Source organism: Bos grunniens, chromosome 18 (genome assembly GCF_055505025.1).
Source record: "Bos grunniens cultivar Pamir isolate PY7600 chromosome 18, Bosgru_T2T1.0, whole genome shotgun sequence".
Taxonomy (NCBI): domain Eukaryota; kingdom Metazoa; phylum Chordata; class Mammalia; order Artiodactyla; family Bovidae; genus Bos; species Bos grunniens.
Genome location: NC_141182.1, coordinates 60,805,771 through 60,826,651, shown reverse-complemented (window position 1 = coordinate 60,826,651; position 20,881 = coordinate 60,805,771). Strand labels below are relative to the sequence as shown.

The window sequence follows — 20,881 nt, the reverse complement described above, 5'->3', positions numbered from 1 at the left end:
ACTAGGAAAAAGTGTAAATGTAAAGGTTCCCCATGCTGTTACTGCCCTGATGAACAGGGCACACAAGTGGCTGGCCAACTCCAGGACGATTCACTATGAAGAACTGCGTTGCAAAAACTTACAGGTCCAACTCGGACCTGTAACCTACCACTTTTTACCTACAGAAGCAGGAACCCCTCTCATAACTGTGAGGAGTTCATAGATGAGATTTACTCGAGCAGGCTGCACCTGATGGACATTCCCTTCTAGAACCCAGAACTGGAACTGTTCACTGACAGAAGCAGTTCATCCAAGATGGGCAGCACAAAACAGGCTCTGGCATAACAACAACTGACGAGATAGTGAAGGCTGAGGCCTTTCCACAAGGGTGGTCACCACTGCGGGCTGAGCTATGGGCACTCTCCCAGGCACTATGGCACGCCGAAGGGAAAGGAGTCAAATTCTATACTGAGGCAAGGTATGCCTTTGCTACTTTACATGTACATGGAGCCATTTATAAAGAAAGGGGACTATTGACAGCGGGAGGAAAGGAGATTTAAAAAAAAAAAAGAAATCTTCAGCTGTTAGAAGCAGTCTGGAAGCCTTCCCAAGTGGCAGTCATCCATTGTAAGGGCCATCAGCAAGGAATTGATCCAGTCAGCAATGGGAACTGGATGGCGGCCTGGCAGCCAAGGAGGTGGTGACCCACCCGAGCCCCACAGTGGGCCCCGAGGCAATCTTTAAGGTCCTCTTGGCACCAGAATTACCTCCATCCCCAAGGTTTACCAAGGAAGAAGATCAATGGGCACTAAATGAGGGAAGAATAAAAGGAGGGCTGCTGGAGCTCCCAGATCAAAGACTCTGTCTCCAGCAATACAGAAATCCAGCTGGTAAAACATCATGAGAAAACTCGTTTAGGAAAAACTGTGCTGGAGAGCTTACTGGGCCACTGCTATTTCGTTCCTAAGCTCCCAGCCCTGTGTGTGCAGACCAGTGCTACCTGTGTGACTTGTGCACAGAACAACGCCAGCCAAAGACCAAGACCCAACTCAGGGGTGCTCTCTACCATGATGTTAGACAACTATAGGAACTTGGCCACTTTGGTTGAGGATAACTTCCTTTTGGGATCTATCTACTCTCAGGGTTTTGGTTCCTGCATTTCTAGAATGTCTCTTGGAAACTTCTGCTTCTTTTAATAGCGTTTCAGATCCCTGCTTTCTATGGGAAAATGGGAAATTGTGAATTTAGAAAGAAGACTTCATGATAATTTAAATTTTTTTCTTCCTTGATGTAATCTACCTGCTTCTAGGTTAGTGCTAATTCTATAAGTTCTGTGGTATAAAATACTGTCACCCTCCTCTTCAAATCAAATTTACATTACTTACTTTTGTGTTGTAGTATGTGACCAGAATGTCAGGATCTGGTTTTTATGTATTAGTTAGTTTTGTATAGGACCTTTCAATAAAGTATTTGAGGAAATATTTTTCTAGGTTGTCTTAACATTCCACCATGCATTGTCTTCTCACCTGGATACATATTAGATTGGAAAGTGTTGAATCTCTAGCAAAACAAATATTCTATTCTCTGATGAACAGGTCTTATGGTTTATAAGGTGGACCTGGTCACTTTTCTGGAGCAAATGAAGGATATCAGGAATATAAGCAGAATGGAGACAATGGCCATGTACCCAGGTACGTGTGAATGGATGGAGCCAATGACTCAGGTGAGAGGTCCAAGCATCAGTGAAGAAGTCATTCTTCGTCATGTGTTTTCTGAAGATCTGCTTCATTGGAGACGATTTTGGAGAAGTCTGGATTTATTTCTGTTTCTGTCATAGATGGCTATCACCTGCTGCCTTCTTCCTGTTAAACCATGACGAAATCTTGTCTGGTGATTACCTTTCTCTTTCACAGTGAGAACTAAAATGCTCTTCTTGGCTTGTGACAACCTGCATGAACTGGTTGCTGTTTCATTTCTTGAGAGTCCTAATAAAACTGTGCACATTTCTGAGTAACTATGATGTTCCATTTATCAAATATCAGGTCTTTCTATAAAGATAATCATATTGGAGAGAAGACTTATAATTGTAGTGAATATGGTAAAGTTTCTAATCAGTCTTCAGAACTTATTGAACAGCAGATTATTCTGAATCCACAAAAAGAAAACAAGTGTAAGGAATGTATAAAAGTCTTTACTCACTCATCCGATCTAAGTAGCAATTGGATGATTCATGCAGATCGGAAACATTTCAATTGTACAATTTGGCAAAGCCTTTAGTAACAGTTCACATCTTAGGCACCATCAGTGAATCCATACTGGCCAGAAATCTTATAAACTTATAAATGTAAGGAGTGTGGCAAAGTGTTTATCTATTGCTCAAATCTTAATCGACATCAGCAAATTCATACTGGGGAGAAACCTTATAAATGTGCAAAGTGTGGCAAAGCCTTTTATCAGAACTCAAATCTTACTTAACATCAGCGAATTTATACTGGAGAGAAAACTTCTAAATGTAAGGATTGCTTCAAAGCCATCCAGCAGATGTCAAGTTTTTCTCAACATCAGTGAATTCATAGTGGAGATATACCTTACAAATGTGTGGAATGTGGCAAAGCCTTTATCCGTTGCTCAAATCTTACTGAACATCAGCGAACTCATACTTGGAAGAAACCTTAGAAATGTACAGAATGTGGCAAAGCCGTTACCAATAGCTCAGGTCTTTCCCAACGTCAGAGGATTCATACTGGGGAGAAACCATGCAAATGCAAAGAAGGTGGCAAAGCCTTAGCCAGAGCTCAAATTTTTCTAAATATCAGCAAATTCATACTGGAGAGAAACCTTACAAATGTAAGCAATGTGGCAAAGCCTTTAGTCAGAGCAGTGATCTCACTCAACACCTGAGAGCACACACTGGAGACAAGCCCTAGTAATGAAACAAGTGATGAAAGAGGTTTGTCTTAAACATACATCAGAAAGCATGAGAGCTTATACAAGAAACATATGGAAATAATGTAACAAATATGTACAAATGTATTTCATCAAAACATAAATCTAAATACATATCAGAGACTGAAAATTAGTAAGGATTTCATCAATCCTGTTTTCTGAAGTTCCTCTGAAGGAGAATTATTATGGAGAGTAATGCATAATTAAAACACATAGAAAGTGAACATGTTAGTATGGTCACAAGATGAAGGGTTGGTGGTTAGAAAGTTACAGTTATTAGCAATGTATCCTGTTTATAATGACATGATTTGAGATTATTTGAGAATGAGTGTAATTCAACTATGAAATCCATATTGTGCTTCATTTTTAGTGTGTATGCAAATATAGATTTTTTTTTTATGGTTTGTACTTTGGAGATAAGAGAAGCCCTTCTATATTGTGTTGTGACCATTTCTATCTGTTCTCCATTACAGAATGGAACCGGAATGTAAAATGTACAATGAACATCTAAATGCAGGTGTTTGTTATTCATATGAAATATCCTGGGAGGTTGCCATAATATAAGTGATCATGAAATCTTTCCATGTATTAAAGTAAGAAAGAAGTTGGTTCTATTGTTTTTGGTTTAATATTTATTTATTTGGCTGCCTCAGATCTTAGTTGCAGCATGTGGGACCTAGTTCCCTGACCAGGGATTGAACCCAGACCCCGTGCATTGGGAATGCGGAGTCTTAGCCACTGGACCACCAGGGAACTTCTCCAAAGGTCTGTTCTAAAGTTTCAATACTTACCTCACTTGAATTGTAAGAACACAATCACAGTTCACTACAATATTGATTTATCTTTATAATATCAGCATAAGTGAAGTATATTACTTGACAATGTTGAACTATAGACAGCTTCTGTGATAACCTAGAAATGTATTAGAAGCCTTTCCAGAAAAGGCATGTAATTAGTGTATTTCTTGTTTACTAAGTGTTTCCTAGGCTTTGTTTTGTAAGTCATAAACATAATGATCCTCACATCCTTTTATCAGAAAAATGAGTATCTTTCTCTGTGCTTTTAATCTGATTTAATCATAGATCATACTGTGGATTGTAAAATGTTTATGTTCAACCCTGTGTGAAATTAATACATGGCTATTAATAAAAGTGAATGGTTTCTAGTGTTTCAATTGATTGTAATGAATGAAGTGTTAAGACTGTGATCAGCAGTCTTGCTCAGCCCCAGGTTCTACTTCACAGGTCCCCCTTCAATGACACCCTTACAGAGCTCATCAGAATCCTGCTCGTCTTGGTCTGCAGAGACCGATTGACCCTCAGTCTGCTGAGCCCAGAGCACTTCACCCAGGGTCACTCATAAGCCTGAGTCCCACTTACTGACACTGTCTGGGCCTGGTTCTAGCCTTGACCTCCCACAGGGTCCCTCAAGGCTTGCTGTGAATTCTCTCATAAACTCAGCAGCTTCAATTTTCCTTTCTTCTTCTGTTGAACTAAGACTTTCCATGGGATCATTTTAGCAAATATAAATTTAACAAAGTCACAGGAAGGACAATTAAAAAACATGATTGCAAAATTCTGAACTAAGATTCATAAAATTCTACCATATGTAAAATTCTCAGCACATGTCTCTCATCTAGGCTTAAAGGAACTGTTTTCTCACGCCTTTGACATACATTGAATGCAATATATAAATATCTGAAGGTACATACATTGGCAGTGAGAAAACTAATATAGAATGTGCAAGTGTAGGAGTTTTAGTGCATATTTATTTAAAGAATTTGGGAATGATAGATCCAAAGTGAGAATATCAGCATGGTAAGTATCAGATTTACCACGAATTTACAGAGTTGTCAACTAATCTGTTTTGTCGACTTTTCATGGAATTTATTTCCTTTCATGTCAGGAGGTTGTGTTTGTTAAGGAACTGCCACACTGTCCTCCCTAGCCGCTGCACCAGCTTCCGTTGCCTTCCGTCATGTAGGAGGTTCCCTGATCTCCATAGCCTCTTCAGCCTTTATTATATCCTTAGTGGGCATTTTGATAATGGTTATTCTGACTAGAATGAGGTGATACCTCATTGTAGTTTTGTTTTCCTTTTCTTAATAATTACTGACACTGAGTGTCTTTCATTTGCCTCTTGCCCATCGAAATGTCTTCTTTGGAGATATGAGGCCTTGGTCCAATTTTTGATAGAGTTATTTTTGTCCCTGATATTTTAAACGTTTAAAAAATTTTTGCCTGTTGCTGTGTGCAGGCTTCCTCTAGGTGTGGTGCATGGGCTTCTCATTGCGGTGGCTTCCTCTGTGAAGCGCGGCTCTAGGCGTCAGTAGTTGCAGCACACAGGCTCAGTAGTTGTGGTGCACAGGCTAAGTTGCCCTGCAGCATGTGCAATATTCCTGGGCCAGGGTTCAACCCCATATCCCCTGCACTTGCTGGCAGATTTGTATCCACCGGGCAATTGTTTCACAATTTTTTTGTAAAAATGGAAGTTTTTTTTCTTTTGGAATGTATGTATTTTTAGTTTTTGAGTTTTTTAATCTTTTTAAAATTTTTCCATTGAAGGATACTTGCTTTACAGAATTTTGTTGTTTTCTGTCAAACGTGAACAAGAATCAGCCATAGGTACACCCGTGTCCCCTCCCTTCTGAGCCTCCCTGCCATGTCCCTCCCCATCCCACCCTTCTACATTGTTACAGTGCTGTGTTCCTTTCTGCTGTACAACACTGTCAATCAGCCATAAGTGTTGAGGCAGTCAGTGCGGGTTCAAAAAGGATTTCCAGATACAGGGCATTTCAGAAAGGAGTGAGTTTATTAAAAACAAAGGGCAGAGATAAAGCAGGCACTGTGAGTGCAACGGGCCCACATCTCCACAGACCAGGGGATGCCGACAGTTTCCATGGGCTAATAGGCAATTTTTACAGCCTCAAAGCAAAATTGCTGCTGGATGGTTGATGTTAGGTGATTGGTTGGGGCACTATAGGGTGCTTACTGGAGTGGGCATCTTTGCCCTACTGGGAGTTGGGAAGCCTGGTAATGACTATCAGTGGGCTTTTAAAAAGGTTACAGAGAGGCTTAGTCAGCTTTGAAAGTGTCCTTGATTCTGAGCTCCGCTTCTGTGTTCTTGGTGCAAGGCTTCACATCTGTGGCCTTGGGGCAGCACGCCACAAATAACAGTAGCCATGATCTATATTCTCTGTGTTGATTGTGTCGTTCCACTTGGCAGTCATTTAAAATGGAACCAAAATACTGAGAAGCATGCTGAAGATCCAGCAGAGGATACTGAAGGTGCCCACATAGTTTGAAGCCAACTTTTTAAATCTCCTCTATCACTTTCATCAAGAGGTTCTTTAGTTTCTTTTCACTCTGCCCTAAGGGTGGTGTCATCTGCATATCTAAGGTTATTGATATTTCTCCCAGCAATCTTGGTTCCAGTTTGTGCCTCATCCAGCCGCGCATTTAGCTTAAATACTAAATACTCTGCATTTAAGTTAAATAAGCAATGTGAGAACATATAGCCTTGATGTAATCCTTTTGAAATGTGGAACCAGTCTGTTCCATGTCCAGCTCTAACTGTTGCTTCTTGACCTGCATACTGATTTTTCAAGTGACTGCTAAGGTGTTCTGGCTTTCCCATCTCTTTAAGAATTTTCCACAATTTCTTGTGATCCACACAAATGCTTTAACATAGTCAATGAAGCAGAAGTAGAGGTTTTTCTGGAACTCACTTTTTCTATGATCCAAGGGATGTTGGCAATGTGATCTTTGTTTCCTTTGCCTTTTCTAAATCCAGCTTGAACATCTGGAAGTTCTTGGTTCACATACTATTGAAGCCTGGCTTGGAGAATTCCGGGCACTACTTTACCGGCATGTGAGATGAGTGGAACAACTGTGCTTCAGTTTGACCATTCTTTGGTTTTGCCTTTCTTTGAGATTTGAATCAAAACTGATATTTTCCAGTCCTGAAGCCTGGGCTGAATTTTCCAAATGTGCTGGCACATTGAGTGCAGAATTTTGAACCTGAAACTCCAATACTTTGGCCACCTGATGCCAAGAGCTGACACACTGGAAAATACTCTGATGCTGGAAGGGATTGGGGGAAGGAGGAGAAGGGGACAACAGATGATGAGATGGCTCGATGGCATCACTGACTCGATGGACATAAGTTTAAGTGAACTCGGGGAGTTGGTGATGGACAGGGAGGCCTGGCGTCCTGCGATTCATGGGTTCACAAAGAATCAGACATGACTGAGCTCCTGAACTGAACTGAATTCCAAATTATAAACTGATCTGTTAATTAATGTGACATTAAAAGTATTCAGCGGAAGTCAAGATATCTGAAACATTAATATATCACATTTAAAGAAAATGACATTTTAAGAAAGTGATTTTGATTTTGTAAAATGAAGTTATACAACTATAAATTTTGAGAATATTCTCAAGTCAGAGAATAGGACACACTATGCTTTTATGCCTGATAGCCGCCATTTGAAACCCATTTCTGAAGTTACTTTTGGAAAATGGTCTGACCCAAATCATCCAACTATTGATGTTTCAATAGGAAACAATGTCTCTGTTAAGCACTTTATAAATTCTAGAGTTAGAGAAGTTATTTCTATTGCTTCCTGGTAGTTCAGATGGTAGAGAACCTGCCTACAATGCAGGAAACCAGGGATCGATACCTTGATCGGAAAGATCCCCTGGAGAAGGATATGGCTACCCACTCCACTATTCTTGCCTGGAGACTTCCATGGATAGATGAGCCTGGCTGGCTACAGTCCATGGCGTTGCAAAGAGTCAGACACGACTGATGGACTAAGCACACAATTGTCAACTGTATACACTGTTTCTAATAAATATCATTCCTATAGATGTATTACTCATGGAGGTACTGTTGGCACACATATAGTAACTCCCAAAATGTATGGTTTCTGTAAGGTACTCCATGATTTCCCATATATCTCTGCAATTCCAGTCATTAGTTACACTAAACTTTAGGTTTCATATCGCTTGGATTCTAAAATAACAATCACTGTCACAAAAATTACACTGTGATTTCCTTGGTTGTCCAGTGACTAAGACACCTGGCTCTCAATGCTAGCTTCGGCGAGGGCGGGGGTGGGGGGTGGGGGGTCAGGACTTGGGGGAGGTGCCTAGGTTTGATCCCTGATCAGGGAACTAAATCCCATATAGCACAAGTAAGATCCAGTTGCTGTTGCTGCTAAGTCACTTCAGTCGTGTCCGAATCTGTGCGACCCCACAGACGGCAGCCCACTAGGCTCCCCCGTCTCGGGGATTCTCCAGGCAAGGACACTGGAGTGGGTTGCCATTTCCTTCTCCAATGCTTGAAAGTGAAAAGTGAAAGTGAAGTCGCTCAGTCGTGTCCCAGTCTTAGCAACCCCACGCACTGCAGCCTACCAGGCTCCTCCGCCCATGGGATTTTCCAGGCAAGAGTATTGGAGTGGGGTGCCATTGTCTTCTCCGAAGTTCCAGTACAGCCAAATAAATAAATATTTTTCAAAAAGAATTACACTAAGATATGTTAGGAGGCATTGCGAACTGACATCTGGTAGCACCCAATCTCTCTTTCATAGCTCCATTACATTTTTTGAATTTTTCCTCCTTCCAGTGTTGCTTTGGCACTGCATTACTTTGAGTCAGAACACTTCGTTTTTCCTGAATGGTCACCAACCCAGACTCCCAAAAGCACCTGTTTCTTGCAGATTCTTGCCCACAAGCTGAAACAGAAAATACTCACTTGATATCTTCACATAGCCCGGATATTGGGTTCAGAGTGCTGGTCACGTCAAGCTGCTCCTGTGACGGGGAGGGATGCAGCTAGACCCCTAGATATGGGTTTGTAATTCTGTGACCTCATGACCCCTCAGAACTGCAATTATCTCTTCACCTGTATCTGCGATGTGAGACAGGCTTAGAGAACTGAGATTATTTGTGGAAATCTTTATGGCTCAGTTGCTAATTATAAAAGAACAATTAAAGGTTTGTACCGATCATCTCCAAAGGGACTCTTGAAATGCTTGAGGAAGGTTCTAGTCCCTTTGGTCCCTGGAGACAGACAGGGACTCACAAGGAACCAGTAGTAAATACTGAGGTCTGACAAAGGAAGGGAATTTCATGTGTCTGCTTGTATAGTTTGTATCCATGACGTGTTTCCACCAAAAACGAGTTATTTCCTATTCTTGAGACCACTGAACTGTGCCTCCATTTAGATTATGAGTAGAGAAATGGAGCCAAAGCACCTGAGAGGGATTTTCAAGAATTTCTCCATCTGTCATTTTACAAAGGTGAAATGTTCATACCTCATTGTCTGAAATGTCATAGAACTTCTCAAAAAGCATCTTGAGGCAAATACCCCCTGTTTATAGTTAGGATTCAATGTCTGATAGATAGAAATTCCCGCCTAATTTCCACTGTAGTCTGCAATAGCAGGTACACCTTAGTGCCAACTCCCTAGAGAATACTCTCCTAGTTCTTCGTGACCAAAGTCATATTCAGAACCAGAGGTTCCAGCAGGGAACCGTGAGATTTGACCTACTGATACTTTTATCATGAAAAGCAATATCAATATCCTCTACTTAGAATTTGTCCCCACTCACAGATACTTAAGAACATTTTCTTTTCATTTTGTTCACACCCCCAAAACATGTGGGATCTTAGCTCCCTGTCTAGGGAAGGAACCGCAATGCTGCATTGGAAGGTGGGGTCTTATCCACTGGGCTGCTGGGGATGCTCCAAAAAATATTTTCTTTAATAAGTAATTTATTACCTTGACATACATTTTCCTTTATATTGTAACGATTAATGCTCTTTCTGTGTAAGAAATGACTAACCTTCAACTCTGAGATCTTAACACCCCGAGCAGGGATTGAACCCAGTAATAACCTGCAGTGGAAGCACAGCATCTTAACCACTGGACTACCAGGGAAGTTGCTAATCTCACATTTAAAGAGAAGGGTGTACTCTCCTGGGATACAATGGTCTGTGGGCCCCTCACTATTTTTCCTGTCTTGCGTTAGCGCTTCTCCAGATTATCCTTTCAAGGACTGGGTGAAGAGGAGGAGGTTAGGAAAGAAAGCCAACAGTAGGGGAGGGTGTTTGGGAAGCTAAGTGCAGAGCAGTCGATGTGATCCACGCGTCCCATTTGCCTAGTTTCGGGCCCACTTTTAGCACAAAAAGTCCTGCTTCTTGGAAACTTGTTCAGTCCTCGAAGAAGCAGGGCAGTTGGTGGCTTCAGCAGCAGCAGCAACAATTAACAGAGGCAATCTGTGTATCAACAGATTCTGACAGGAGTAACAGTATGTCATATCTGTGGTTACGTTATAAACGACAATGTGGATTCCTATCTCCCTCTTTCTTTCTGGAATCACTTCCTAAGAGAAAAGCCAGCTTCCCTGATGGAAGCAGGTCTCTGGTTACAATTACTGAGGCTTCCTCCCAACGGATTATTTGAGTGGTTACATTCTGCTTTTCGTCACTGAGGAGACACGCATCTTCACACACTCCCACAAAGGGCTTTTGAATTTTCCTCGCTTTTCAACTTGCTGAAAACATCTCGGCTTTCCATAGAGGCAGCTCTCAAAATTCTTCTCTTTTGCCTTAAGTTCTTTGAAACACTAACTTAGAACAGGCAGGAAGCAGCTCTGCTCCAGAGGAAATCAAAGAGATTTAAAGGCATCAAAAGGCAGAGAAAGGAAGCACAGCTGGACAGAAGGACCAACAGACCCAAAACTGACTGGGGCTGGTGTGAGGGAAGGCAAGGCTCCGTCCCCACTGGCCCCGCCCATAAGTACCTGCGCTTCCGGCCTCGTCCCACCCGCTCCCCTGTCGTCGCCTATCTTTGGCCGCAGCGTAGCGCACTCACCTTTCTCTGTACCGGATCTTCCGCCCGCGCGTGCGCAGTATCCTGCAGACCGGGAATCGAGTTTAAATGAGCGATAGAGTGTTCTGGTGAGTTTTGTTTGTTTAAAACCCGATTCCGTGTCCCACAGCCTGTTGTCCTTCACACGTGGCTTTCGGGGGTCTCTGTGAACGTTCAAACCACCGTCCCGATTTTCCCGTTCCCAGTGTGTGTCCTCGCATCGCCGTGAGAAGTTCTGAAGTCCTTTGTCTTAGCTGCCGGGTCCCTGGGGACCACGTCCGCTTCCTGTTAATATCGTTCTAGAGTCCACGTCCTTCTCTGGCAGTTCTGCCTTCTAACTTGTAGAGACCGCTGCTTAAAGTCCTGTATTGCCCAACCCCTAAGTCCCTGATCCACGAAGAGGTGAAGGAGGCTCTATTCTGTATGGAGTTTGGTCTGGGTCTCGCATAAGGTTTGAACGGGAGGGTCAGCCTAGAACATGTGGTTTTTCACAGGAAGGGCCGCGAGTTCTGAAGAAAAGAATAAAACGAAAAACACCTCGTTTGATTCTGTGTTCCAGAATCCCTTCTGTGTCAGTGGCCGTAGAGGATTGTATTTTGTACCTGTTGAGATCCTCCCTCTGTGTGGGGCTGTGTTACAGGGAGCTCGGTGTGTTTTTCTAGGTATTGAACAGTCTATTTTCAACATTCAGGGGTCACTTCCCAAGACCGATCTTACGTGAGAAGGAAGCCCAGAGGAAGAGGAAAGCAAGGAGTCAGAAATGACTCATTCCGAGGTAAGAGGCATAGTCCTTTTGTTTGTTTCTTCTGTCTCTTTCCTGAAATGCTGTTTCTTTGGACTTGATAAGCGTCTTAACTTCTGAACGGGTTTGTTTGAACTTACCCATAATCATGATCCCAAGGGACCCATTGCCCTCCTGACACATCAGAATGGCAGAAACAGTATTACCAGCCAAAGAAGCTCAGTTCAGTTCAGTTCAGTCACTCAGTCGTGTCCAACTCTTTGTGACCCCATGAATCGCAGCACGCCAGGCCTCCCTGTCCATCACCAACTCCCGGAGTTCACTGAGACTCACATCCATCGAGTCAGTGACGCCATCAGCCATCTCATCCTCTATCGTCCCCTTCTCCTCCTGCCCCCAATCCCTCCCAACATCAGAGACTTTTCCAATGAGTCAACTCTTGGCATGAGGTGGCCATAGTACTGGAGTTTCAGCTTTAGCATCATTCCTTCCAAAGAAATCCCAGGGCTGATCTCCTTCAGAAAGGACTGGTTGGATCTCCTTGCAGTCCAAGGGACTCTCAAGGGTTTTCTCCAACACCACAGTTCAAAGCATCAATTCTTCGGCGCTCAGCCTTTTTCACAGTCCAACTTTCACATCCATACATGACCACAGGAAAAACCATAGGCTTGACTAGGTCCTATGTTGGCAAAGTAATGTCTCTGCTTTTCAGTATGCTGTCTAGGTTGGTCATAACTTTGCTTCCAAGGTGTAAGCGTCTTTTAATTTCATGGCTGCAGTCACCATCTGCAGTGATTTTGGAGCCCAAAAAATAAAGTCTGACACTGTTTCCACTGTTTCCCCACCTATTTCCCATGAAGTGATGAGACTGGATGCCATGGTCTTCGTTTTCTGAATGTTGAGCTTTAAGCCAACTTTTTCACTCTCCTCTTTCACTTTCATCAAGAGGCTTTTGAGTTCCTCTTTCTGTCAAAAGGGTGGTGTCATCTGCATATCTGAGGTTATTGATATTTCTCCCGGCAATCTTGATTCCAGCTTGTGTTTCTTCCAGTCCAGGGTTTCTCATGATGTATTCTGCATATAAGATAAATAAGCAGGGTGACAAAATACAGCCTTGACATACTCCTTTTCCTATTTGGAACCAATCTGTTGTTGCATGTCCAGTTCTAACTGTTGCTTCCTGACCTGCATACAGATTTCTCAAGAGCAGGTCAGGTGGTCTGGTATTCCCATGTCTTTCAGAATTTTCCACAGTCTATTGTGATCCATACAGTCAAAGGCTTTGGCATAGTCATTAAAACAGAAATAGATGTTTTTCTGGAACTCTCTTGCTTTTTCCATGATCCAGTGGATGTTAGCAATTTGATCTCTGGTTCCTCTGCCTTTTCTAAAACCAGCTTGAACATCTGGAAGTTCACGGTTCACGTATTGCTAAAGCCTGGCTTGGAGAATTTTGAGCATTACTTTACTAGCGTGTGAGATGAGTGCAATTGTGCGGTAATTTGAGCATTCTTTGGCATTGCCTTTCTTTGGGATTGGAATGAAAACTGACCTTTTCCAGTCCTGTGGCCATTGCTGAGTTTTCCAAATGTGCTGGCATGTTGCATGCAGCACTTTCACAGCATCATCTTTCAGGATTTGAAATAGCTCAACTGGAATTCTATCACCTCCACTAGCTTTGTTCATAGTGATGCTTTCTAAGGCCTACTTGACTTCATATTCCAGGATGTCTGGCTCCAGGTCAGTGATCACACCATGGTGATTATCTGAGTCGTGAACATCTTTTTTGTACAGTTCTTCTGTGTATTCTTGTCATCTCTTCTTAATATCTTCTGCTTCTGTTAGGTCCATACCATTTCTGTCCTTTATCGAGCCCATCTTTCCATGAAATGTTCCCTTGGTATCTCTAATTTTCTTGAAGAGATCTCTAGTCTTTGCCATTCTGTTGTTTTCCTCTATTTCTTTGCAGTGATCACTGAGGAAGGCTTTCTTATCTCTTCTTGCTATTCTTTGGAACTCTGCATTCAGATGTTTATATCTTTCCTTTTCTCCTTCGCTTTTTGCTTCTCTTCTTTTCACAGCTCTTTGTAAGGCCTCCCCAGACAGCCATTTTGCTTTTTTGCATTTCTTTTCCATGGAGATGGTCTTGATCCCTGTCTCCTGTACAGTGTCCCGAACCTCATTCCATAGTTCATCAGGCACTCTATCTATCAGATCTAGGCCTTTAAATTTATTTCTCACTTCTACTCTATAATTATAAGGGATTTGATTTAGGTCATACCTGAATGGTGTAGTGGTTTCCCTTACTTTCTTCAATTTAAGTCTGAATTTGGTAATATGGAGTTCATGATCTGAGCCACAGTCAGCTCCTGGTCTTGTTTTTGCTGACTGAGCTTCTCCATCTTTGGCTGCAAAGAATATAATCAATCAATGATTTTGGTGTTGACCATCTGGTGATGTTCATGTGTAGAGTCTTCTCTTGTGTTGTTGGAAGATGGTGTTTGTTATGACCAGTGCCTTTTCTTGGCAAATGTCTATTAGTCTTCGCCCTGCTTCATTCCATATTCCAAGGCCAAATTTGCCTGTTACTCAGATTTTATCTGACTGAATGTTATAACCCCTTTTGATATTTGTCCACAAAGCTTCCTAAATGACTTGACTTCTAGCTGACTTTGGAATGCTTCAGAGGGCCCCTGAGACATCCCAGGGAGCTATTAAACTACCTGGGTTCATTGGACATGTAAAGTTACATGGGAAGTACTGTTGAAGGGGTGATAAATCTTCTCAGATTATACTGTATGGTGGATGTTACCAATATAGATATCCTAAAATTATGTGGAGTCTTATAGATCTGATATGCCCTAATAAAATCTGGTCAACTATAATTCTACTTATCCTGTTAAAGTGTTACAAGTCATAGCAGTGACCAGGCTACACTGTCAATTGCAGTTTAATCAGATTTAAACATGCCTTCTATGGTTTCACTCTAATGCGTTTGGAAGAATACTGCTACTTCATGATTTATGGAAAAGATTTTTCGAAGGTTAACCGATAAACAACTTTTGTTTGCTATCTGGTAAGCTGGTAGCAGACTGGAATTTAGTCTAATCTCTATGTTAATAGAACACAGTTTTCTTAGAATGCAGCTTTCAAGAAGAGATTATGAATTTCTTTGCCTTTAAGTGATTTATATTCATTTTTAAAATCTTTTGTTACTTTGGTAAAGTAAATAAGCATTACTTAAGGTTATGGTACATGTAGACAAAGCTTATTCTTCTTCTCCAAAAGTAACCCCTCATGGTTAGACTTTTGCCATCCTGATATCCTTAAAACATGGCCATGGTCTGCTCCTGAATCACGGAATAAATATGCTAATGTTGCCCTGATTATTTTATAATTGCTCTTTCAGATGAGAATAGTTTCTCTTGTGGATCATAACTCATCGTCCTTTCTTCACATTAGAAATTGGGTAAAAAGGAAAACTGTGTAAAAAAATATATTTTGTAATACCAGCCAAGCCACCAATCATGACCAGGTCTGCTCCTGAATCATGGAATAAATATGCTAATGTTGCCCTGATTATTTTATAATTGCTCTTTCAGATGAGAATAGTTTCTCTAATGGCTTGTGGATCATAACTCATCCTCCTTTCTTCACATTAGAAATTGGGTAAAAAGGAAAACTGTGTAAAAAAATATATTTTGTAATACCAGCCAAGCCACCAAATCATGACCAGGTCTCTGAACTTGCTGTTTTCATCTTGGATCACATTAGGAAGACTTCCCACGGCCTACTGGCATCTGTACTTTGTATTTCAGGGACGGCTGACGTTTCAGGATGTGGCCATAGACTTCACTCAAGAGGAGTGGGAATGCCTGGACCCTGGTCAGCGGAAATTGTACAGGGACGTGATGGTAGAGAACTACAGGAACCTGGCCTCCTTGGGTGAGGATATCTGCCTTCCAGAATCCCTTATCTACCCACTGCGTTTTTGTTCCGTCATTTCTAGAATGTCTTCTGAAATTTTCTGCTTCCCACAGTATTTTCAGATCTGTGCTCTCTAGGGGATAATGGGTCATTTCTGAGTTTAGAAAGAAAGGCTTCACGATGAATCATTATGCTGGTGATGATTTTCTTCCTTGATATGTTCTGCGTCCTTCACTCCAGGTTACTGGTAATTGTGTAAGTTCTGTGGTATTAAATAGTTGTACCCTCTCTTAATCTCACATTGACACTACTTACTTTTGCCTTAGTACTACTTGACCAGAATCTCAGGACCTGATTGTTAGGTGTGTGTTAGTATTGTATAGCAGCTTTGAATAAAGTATTTCAGGAAATCATTTTCTAGAAGAAAATGCATTCTCGTCTCACCTGAATACATATTGGATTCGATACTGATGAATCTCAAACAACACAGATATTCCTTTCTCTGATCACCAGGGCTTGCTTCTAAGGTGGACCTGGTCACCTTTCTGGAGCTATTAAAGGATCCCAGGAATATGAGGAGAATGGAGACAACAGCCATTTACCCAGGTAGGTATGAATGGTTGGAGATGATGACTCAGATGAGAGTTCCAAGGAGCAGTGAGGAACTCATCCTTCATCACGTGGTGTTGGGAGATTTGCTTCAATGGAAATGGTTTTCGAAAACCTGGGTTTGTTCTGCTACGGTGATAGAAATGTGTCACCTGCCCTATTCTCTCTCTGAAATCATTCATGAATTTATCTCCAGTGATTACTTTTCTCCATCACAGTGTGACCTAAATATCTCCTTTTGGCTTGTGACAAACTGCATTCATTTGTTGCTCTTCGATTTCTTGGGGGCCCTAGGAAAACTCTGCCCATTTCTGAGTAACTGTATGACAGTCCTTTTAAAGTTTCCTTCTACCTCTAGACAGAAATGTATGAGTCAAGTGGTAGACAAACTGCCAAATTTCCAGGAATACTAGGGACAGGTTTTTGTTCTCTGATTTATAATTTCCTATCCACTGGGAGCGACACATAGGACCTTCTAAATAAATTTCAAGTTCAAGTAATTTTTCACTGCAGAAAGCAAAACCTGGTGAAAATGAAACAGTGCACATCTCAGGTTGACTTGAAAGTTTCTCATTACCTTATATGATCTCATATGAAATATCTTTAGTGTATTTGCCCCAATTCAAACTTGCTAAAATCTTTATTGTGTTTTATCACCTCATAGAATTTTAAAATACATTGACATAAAATCTTAGCACATTTTCCACTACATTATTAATGGTTGATTCAAACTATGACAATTTTTAGATTATATAAAGAAATCTTTATTAAAAGTTGTAATTGGAATATAGCTATTTTCCAATTTTGTACTCGTATACAGCAAAGATAATCAAATATACATATCAGTCAGTTCAGTTCCGTCGCTCAGTCGAGTCTGAGTTTGTGATCCATGATCTGCAGCAGGCCAGGCTTCCCTGTCCATCACTTACTCCCAGAGCCTGCTCAAACTCATGTCCGTCGAGTCAGTGATGCCATGCAACCATCTCACCCTCTGTCATCCCCTTCTCCTCTCATCTTCAGTCTTTCCCAGCATCAGGGTCTTTCTCAGTGGGTCAGTTCTTTGCATCAGGTGGCCAAAGTATCAGAACTTCAGGACAAGGAACCATGTCCTTCCAATGAATATTGAGGACTGATTTCTTTTAGGATCGAGTGGTGTGATCTTCTTGCAATCCAAGACACTCTCAAGAGTCTTCTCCAACACCACAATTCAAAAGCATCAATTCTTCAGCACTCAGCTTTCTTCATGGTCCAACTCTCACATCCATACATGACTACTGGAAAACCCATAGCTTTGACTGGAACCTCTCGCTGTTTCCACTGTTTCTCCCACTGTTTGCCCTGAAACGATCTGACCGGTGCCATGATCTTTGTTTTTTGAAGGTTGAGTTTGAAGCCAGCTTTGTCAGCCTCTTCTTTCAGTTTCATCAAGAGACTCCTCAGTTCCTCTTTGCTTTCTGCTCTAAGGGTGGTGTTATCTGTGTATCTGAGATTATGGATATTTCTCCCTGAAATCTTGATTCCAATTTGTGCTTCCTCAAACTGGGTATGTCCCATGAACTACTGTGCATATAAGTTAAATAAGCAGGGTGACAAATAATGTGCTGCTTTCCCAATTTGGAATCAGTCCGTTGTCACATGTCCAGTTCTCACTGTTGCTCCTTGACATGCATACAGATTTCTCAGCAGACAGGTAAGGTAGTCTCGTGTTCCCATCTCTTTAAGAATTTTCCACAGTTTCTTCTGATCCACACAATCAAAGGCTGTGGTGTAGTCAATAAAGCAGATGTATTTGTTTTTCCAGAACTCTCTTGCTTTTTATATGATCCAAGGGATGTTGGCAATTTGATCTCTGATTCCTCTGCCATTTCTAAATCCAGCTTGAACATCTGGAAGCTCTCGGTTCACGTACTGTTAAAGCCTCACTTGGAGAATTTTGAGCCTTTGCTATTGTTTGAAATGAGGGAAATTGTGTAGTAGTTTGAGCGTTGTTTGACATTGCCTTTCTTTGTGATTGGAATGAAAACTGACCTTTTCCCATCCTGAGGCCACTGCTGAGTTTTCCAAATTTGCTGGCTTATCGAGTGCATAACTTTAGCATTATCATCGTTTAGGACTTGAAATAGCTCAGCTGGAGTTCCATCAGCTTTGTTGGTCGTCATGCCTTCTAAGGCTGACTTGACTTTAGATGCCGGGATGTCTGTTACTAGGTGAGTGATCACACCATCGTGGTTATCTCGGTCCTTAAGATCTTTTTTGTATCCTTATTCCATGTATTCTTGCCAGCTTCTCTTAATATCTTCTACTTCTTTTAGGCCCATCCCGTTTCTGTCCTTTATTGTACCCCTCTTTTCATGAAATATTCATGGTACCTCTAATTGTCTTAAAGAGATCTCTAGTCTTTACCATCCTATTGATTTCCTTCCCATTTAGGTCTCCACAGAGCAATGAGTAGAGTTCCCTCTTTCAATCATAGTTTTAAAGTCTCTCTTCTTATTTAATTTTTTAAAACTAGTACTTTATTGAGTTTGTCTTATTTGTATTCAGCTTCCTTGGACACTGTCTTATGTGTCCTTAGTTTCTGACTAGTTCTCTGTCACCATCATTTATGATTCTTAGACTGAAAGATCTAATAGAACATTCTCAGAGACATGTGTGGCAAGAAGTGGATTTAAGAATTACTAGGCACCTAGGATTTGTGAAAGTGCTTGGTGTCTCCACTTAAGATGACTAAAAGCAAGAAGTAATCATTAGATTGCCTGTCACCTCTTAACTCAGTGGTCCTTGGAGGTTTTTGTCTTGTTTCTTCCCCTATAATGTATTTATTTGCCATCTCATATTGTCCTGCGTTCTGTTTGTGGTCTTTGTTTTGAAGGGTGCAGCCACCCAGTTAATCTTCCTTCTGGTATCTGCACCTTGGTGGGTGAGGTTGGTCCAGAGGTTTGTGCCCTTATCCTCTCTTGATCTGTGTTCTGATTGCTGTTAACTGTGACCAGAGCCTGCCCTGGATATTCAGGGCTGTTTCCCCCTTGTTCTGTGGTGGTTACTGCCCTGTCTTTGGTGGTGCCTGCTCCCTGCATGGTGGAATAGAGCCCCCAGATCTGAGTCTTTGCTGTGATTCTGGTCTGTGGTGCGAGGCAGGTGGGATTGGAGCACACTCACTGGGAGAGAGGTCACTGAGTATTACTGCTCTCGGAATGTTCACCTCAGGGTGTGCTCTGATGTCCTCTCTCATGCGTCCTGCAAGCTCTCATGTTATGTAGTGTTGGCACTGCTCTTGTCCCCCCCTTAACCATGGGCATGATGGCACATGGCCCTGGTGTCTCTCAGCTGTTGTTTTCATAAGGTCACCAGCATAGACTCAGTGAAGTCAGGTCCTGGGATTGCATTCAGCATGGAGCTGGACCCGCTGTGGTGCTACGGAGCACTCAGGCTCTGTCCTGGCCCAGCCCCCTTGGGTAGGAGCCCACAAAGTCTACAGCTACTAAAGCTACACCTGCCATGAATGAGAGAGCCCTTGGTTGTGGGTTCAGATGCTCTGTATGGGCTGAGGTTACAAAGCTGGTCATGGGTGTAAGACTGTGGCTTTTGTTGCTGCAAGGAGAGTTTTCAGCTTTTCTTGTTTATTGCTGGGGTTCACCTGTGCTTTCTGCTCCACCTGTGTGTGTGACCACTGACAGGTGTCTTCTCCTGAGGCTGCCCCAGAGCTCAGGATTCTGCTGATTGTGGAGGAGGTCGATGGGGGAGGCCATGGCTGGGGCTCAAAAGACCCTAGGCTGGGTAGAGTTCTTCCTAGTCCTTGGCTAGCAGGGGCAGGCACAAGGGACAAGGGATGCAGCGGGCTTATACCCTGGGCATCACTTAACAAGGACACTCTCTCTATAGTGGTTCATGCTTCCTCCACAAGCATCCCGTTTATAGACCTCCTCCCTCACTTCCATCCTCTGCCTCGGTCTGCTCTCCAAACCCCACATTTCAGCACCCAGTACTTGTCTGCATTGCTGGACATGCCTCTAAGGCTGGGTGGGCAGGGCTGGGGTCAGTACCCTGTGTGCAGGTCTCACTCTGTCCTGCTGCCACACACTGTTTGCCATGCTCTCTTCCCACAGAGCATGAGGCTGTCCTTCTATCCAAACTGAGCTCCCTGAGTGAGGGGCTTCCTCGGTCATGGAGACCTCACTTTCATCTCCCCGCAGGTTTGCAGGCCCCAACCCACTTCCTCTCCTCTTCTTTTTCCTTCTTCTTTCTTTTGTCCTACCCTGCAGAGCAGGAATCTTTCTTGTCCTTTCAGATTTCCAAGGGCCTCTGCTAGTGTTCAGCTGCGCTCTGTGACAATTGTTCCATTTCTCATTCATTTGTGGAGAGAGAGATGAGCTACTAAGCCTCTGGCATCTTGAGCCTTCCATCTCTGTTTTATTTATAAACTAGCTATAATCATCAATTTTCTCTAAATCTTTAAAGATATTCACTGAGAATAGCAGGTAAAATTACTTGTTATTTGGTATCTTTCAGCTATGTCTCCACAAGACACCCAGGATATGATGCCAAAGAATCCAGCATCAGAAGATGTATTCCCAAAAGCAAACCTAGGAATGTATCAAACATTTCACCTCAGAAACTTAAATTTAATGAAAGATTGGGAATATACCAGGGTATATGAAAGACAGAGAGGATGTTTATATGGACATAAAGAAATAGAGACAGTTACACAGTATGCTAACATTACTGCAAAGAGAAATGATTAATCTGAGTCAAATTGGGAAAAACAGCAACTTCAATCTTCAATATCTGCCGAGAAGTGTA

At 42.2% G+C, this 20,881-nt stretch overlaps 1 protein-coding gene and 1 pseudogene across 7 annotated transcripts in view; both read left to right on the top strand.

Annotated features, from left to right (window-relative positions):
- LOC147354518 (KRAB domain-containing protein 5-like) overlaps positions 1-20,881 on the top strand; it is a 61,366-nt gene that overhangs the window by 27,600 nt on the left and 12,885 nt on the right. For 3 of the 6 annotated variants that reach the window (XM_086354363.1, XM_086354365.1, XM_086354362.1), the window contains exons 1-4: positions 10,769-10,892; positions 11,495-11,578; positions 15,364-15,490; positions 15,986-16,078. In XM_086354363.1, the coding sequence (XP_086210489.1) occupies positions 11,564-11,578; positions 15,364-15,490; positions 15,986-16,078 (235 nt within the window). In that variant the 5' untranslated portion in view covers positions 10,769-10,892; positions 11,495-11,563. Of the gene's footprint in view, positions 1-10,768; positions 10,893-11,494; positions 11,579-15,363; positions 15,491-15,985; positions 16,079-20,590; positions 20,879-20,881 lie in introns of those variants that run through there. The other 3 variants (XR_015146477.1, XR_015146478.1, XR_015146479.1) reach the window with 2 other exon arrangements.
- Positions 2,323-4,099, top strand: LOC147354521 (uncharacterized; annotated as a pseudogene). The gene has a single exon (XR_015146484.1). The product of XR_015146484.1 is annotated as an uncharacterized LOC147354521 (transcript).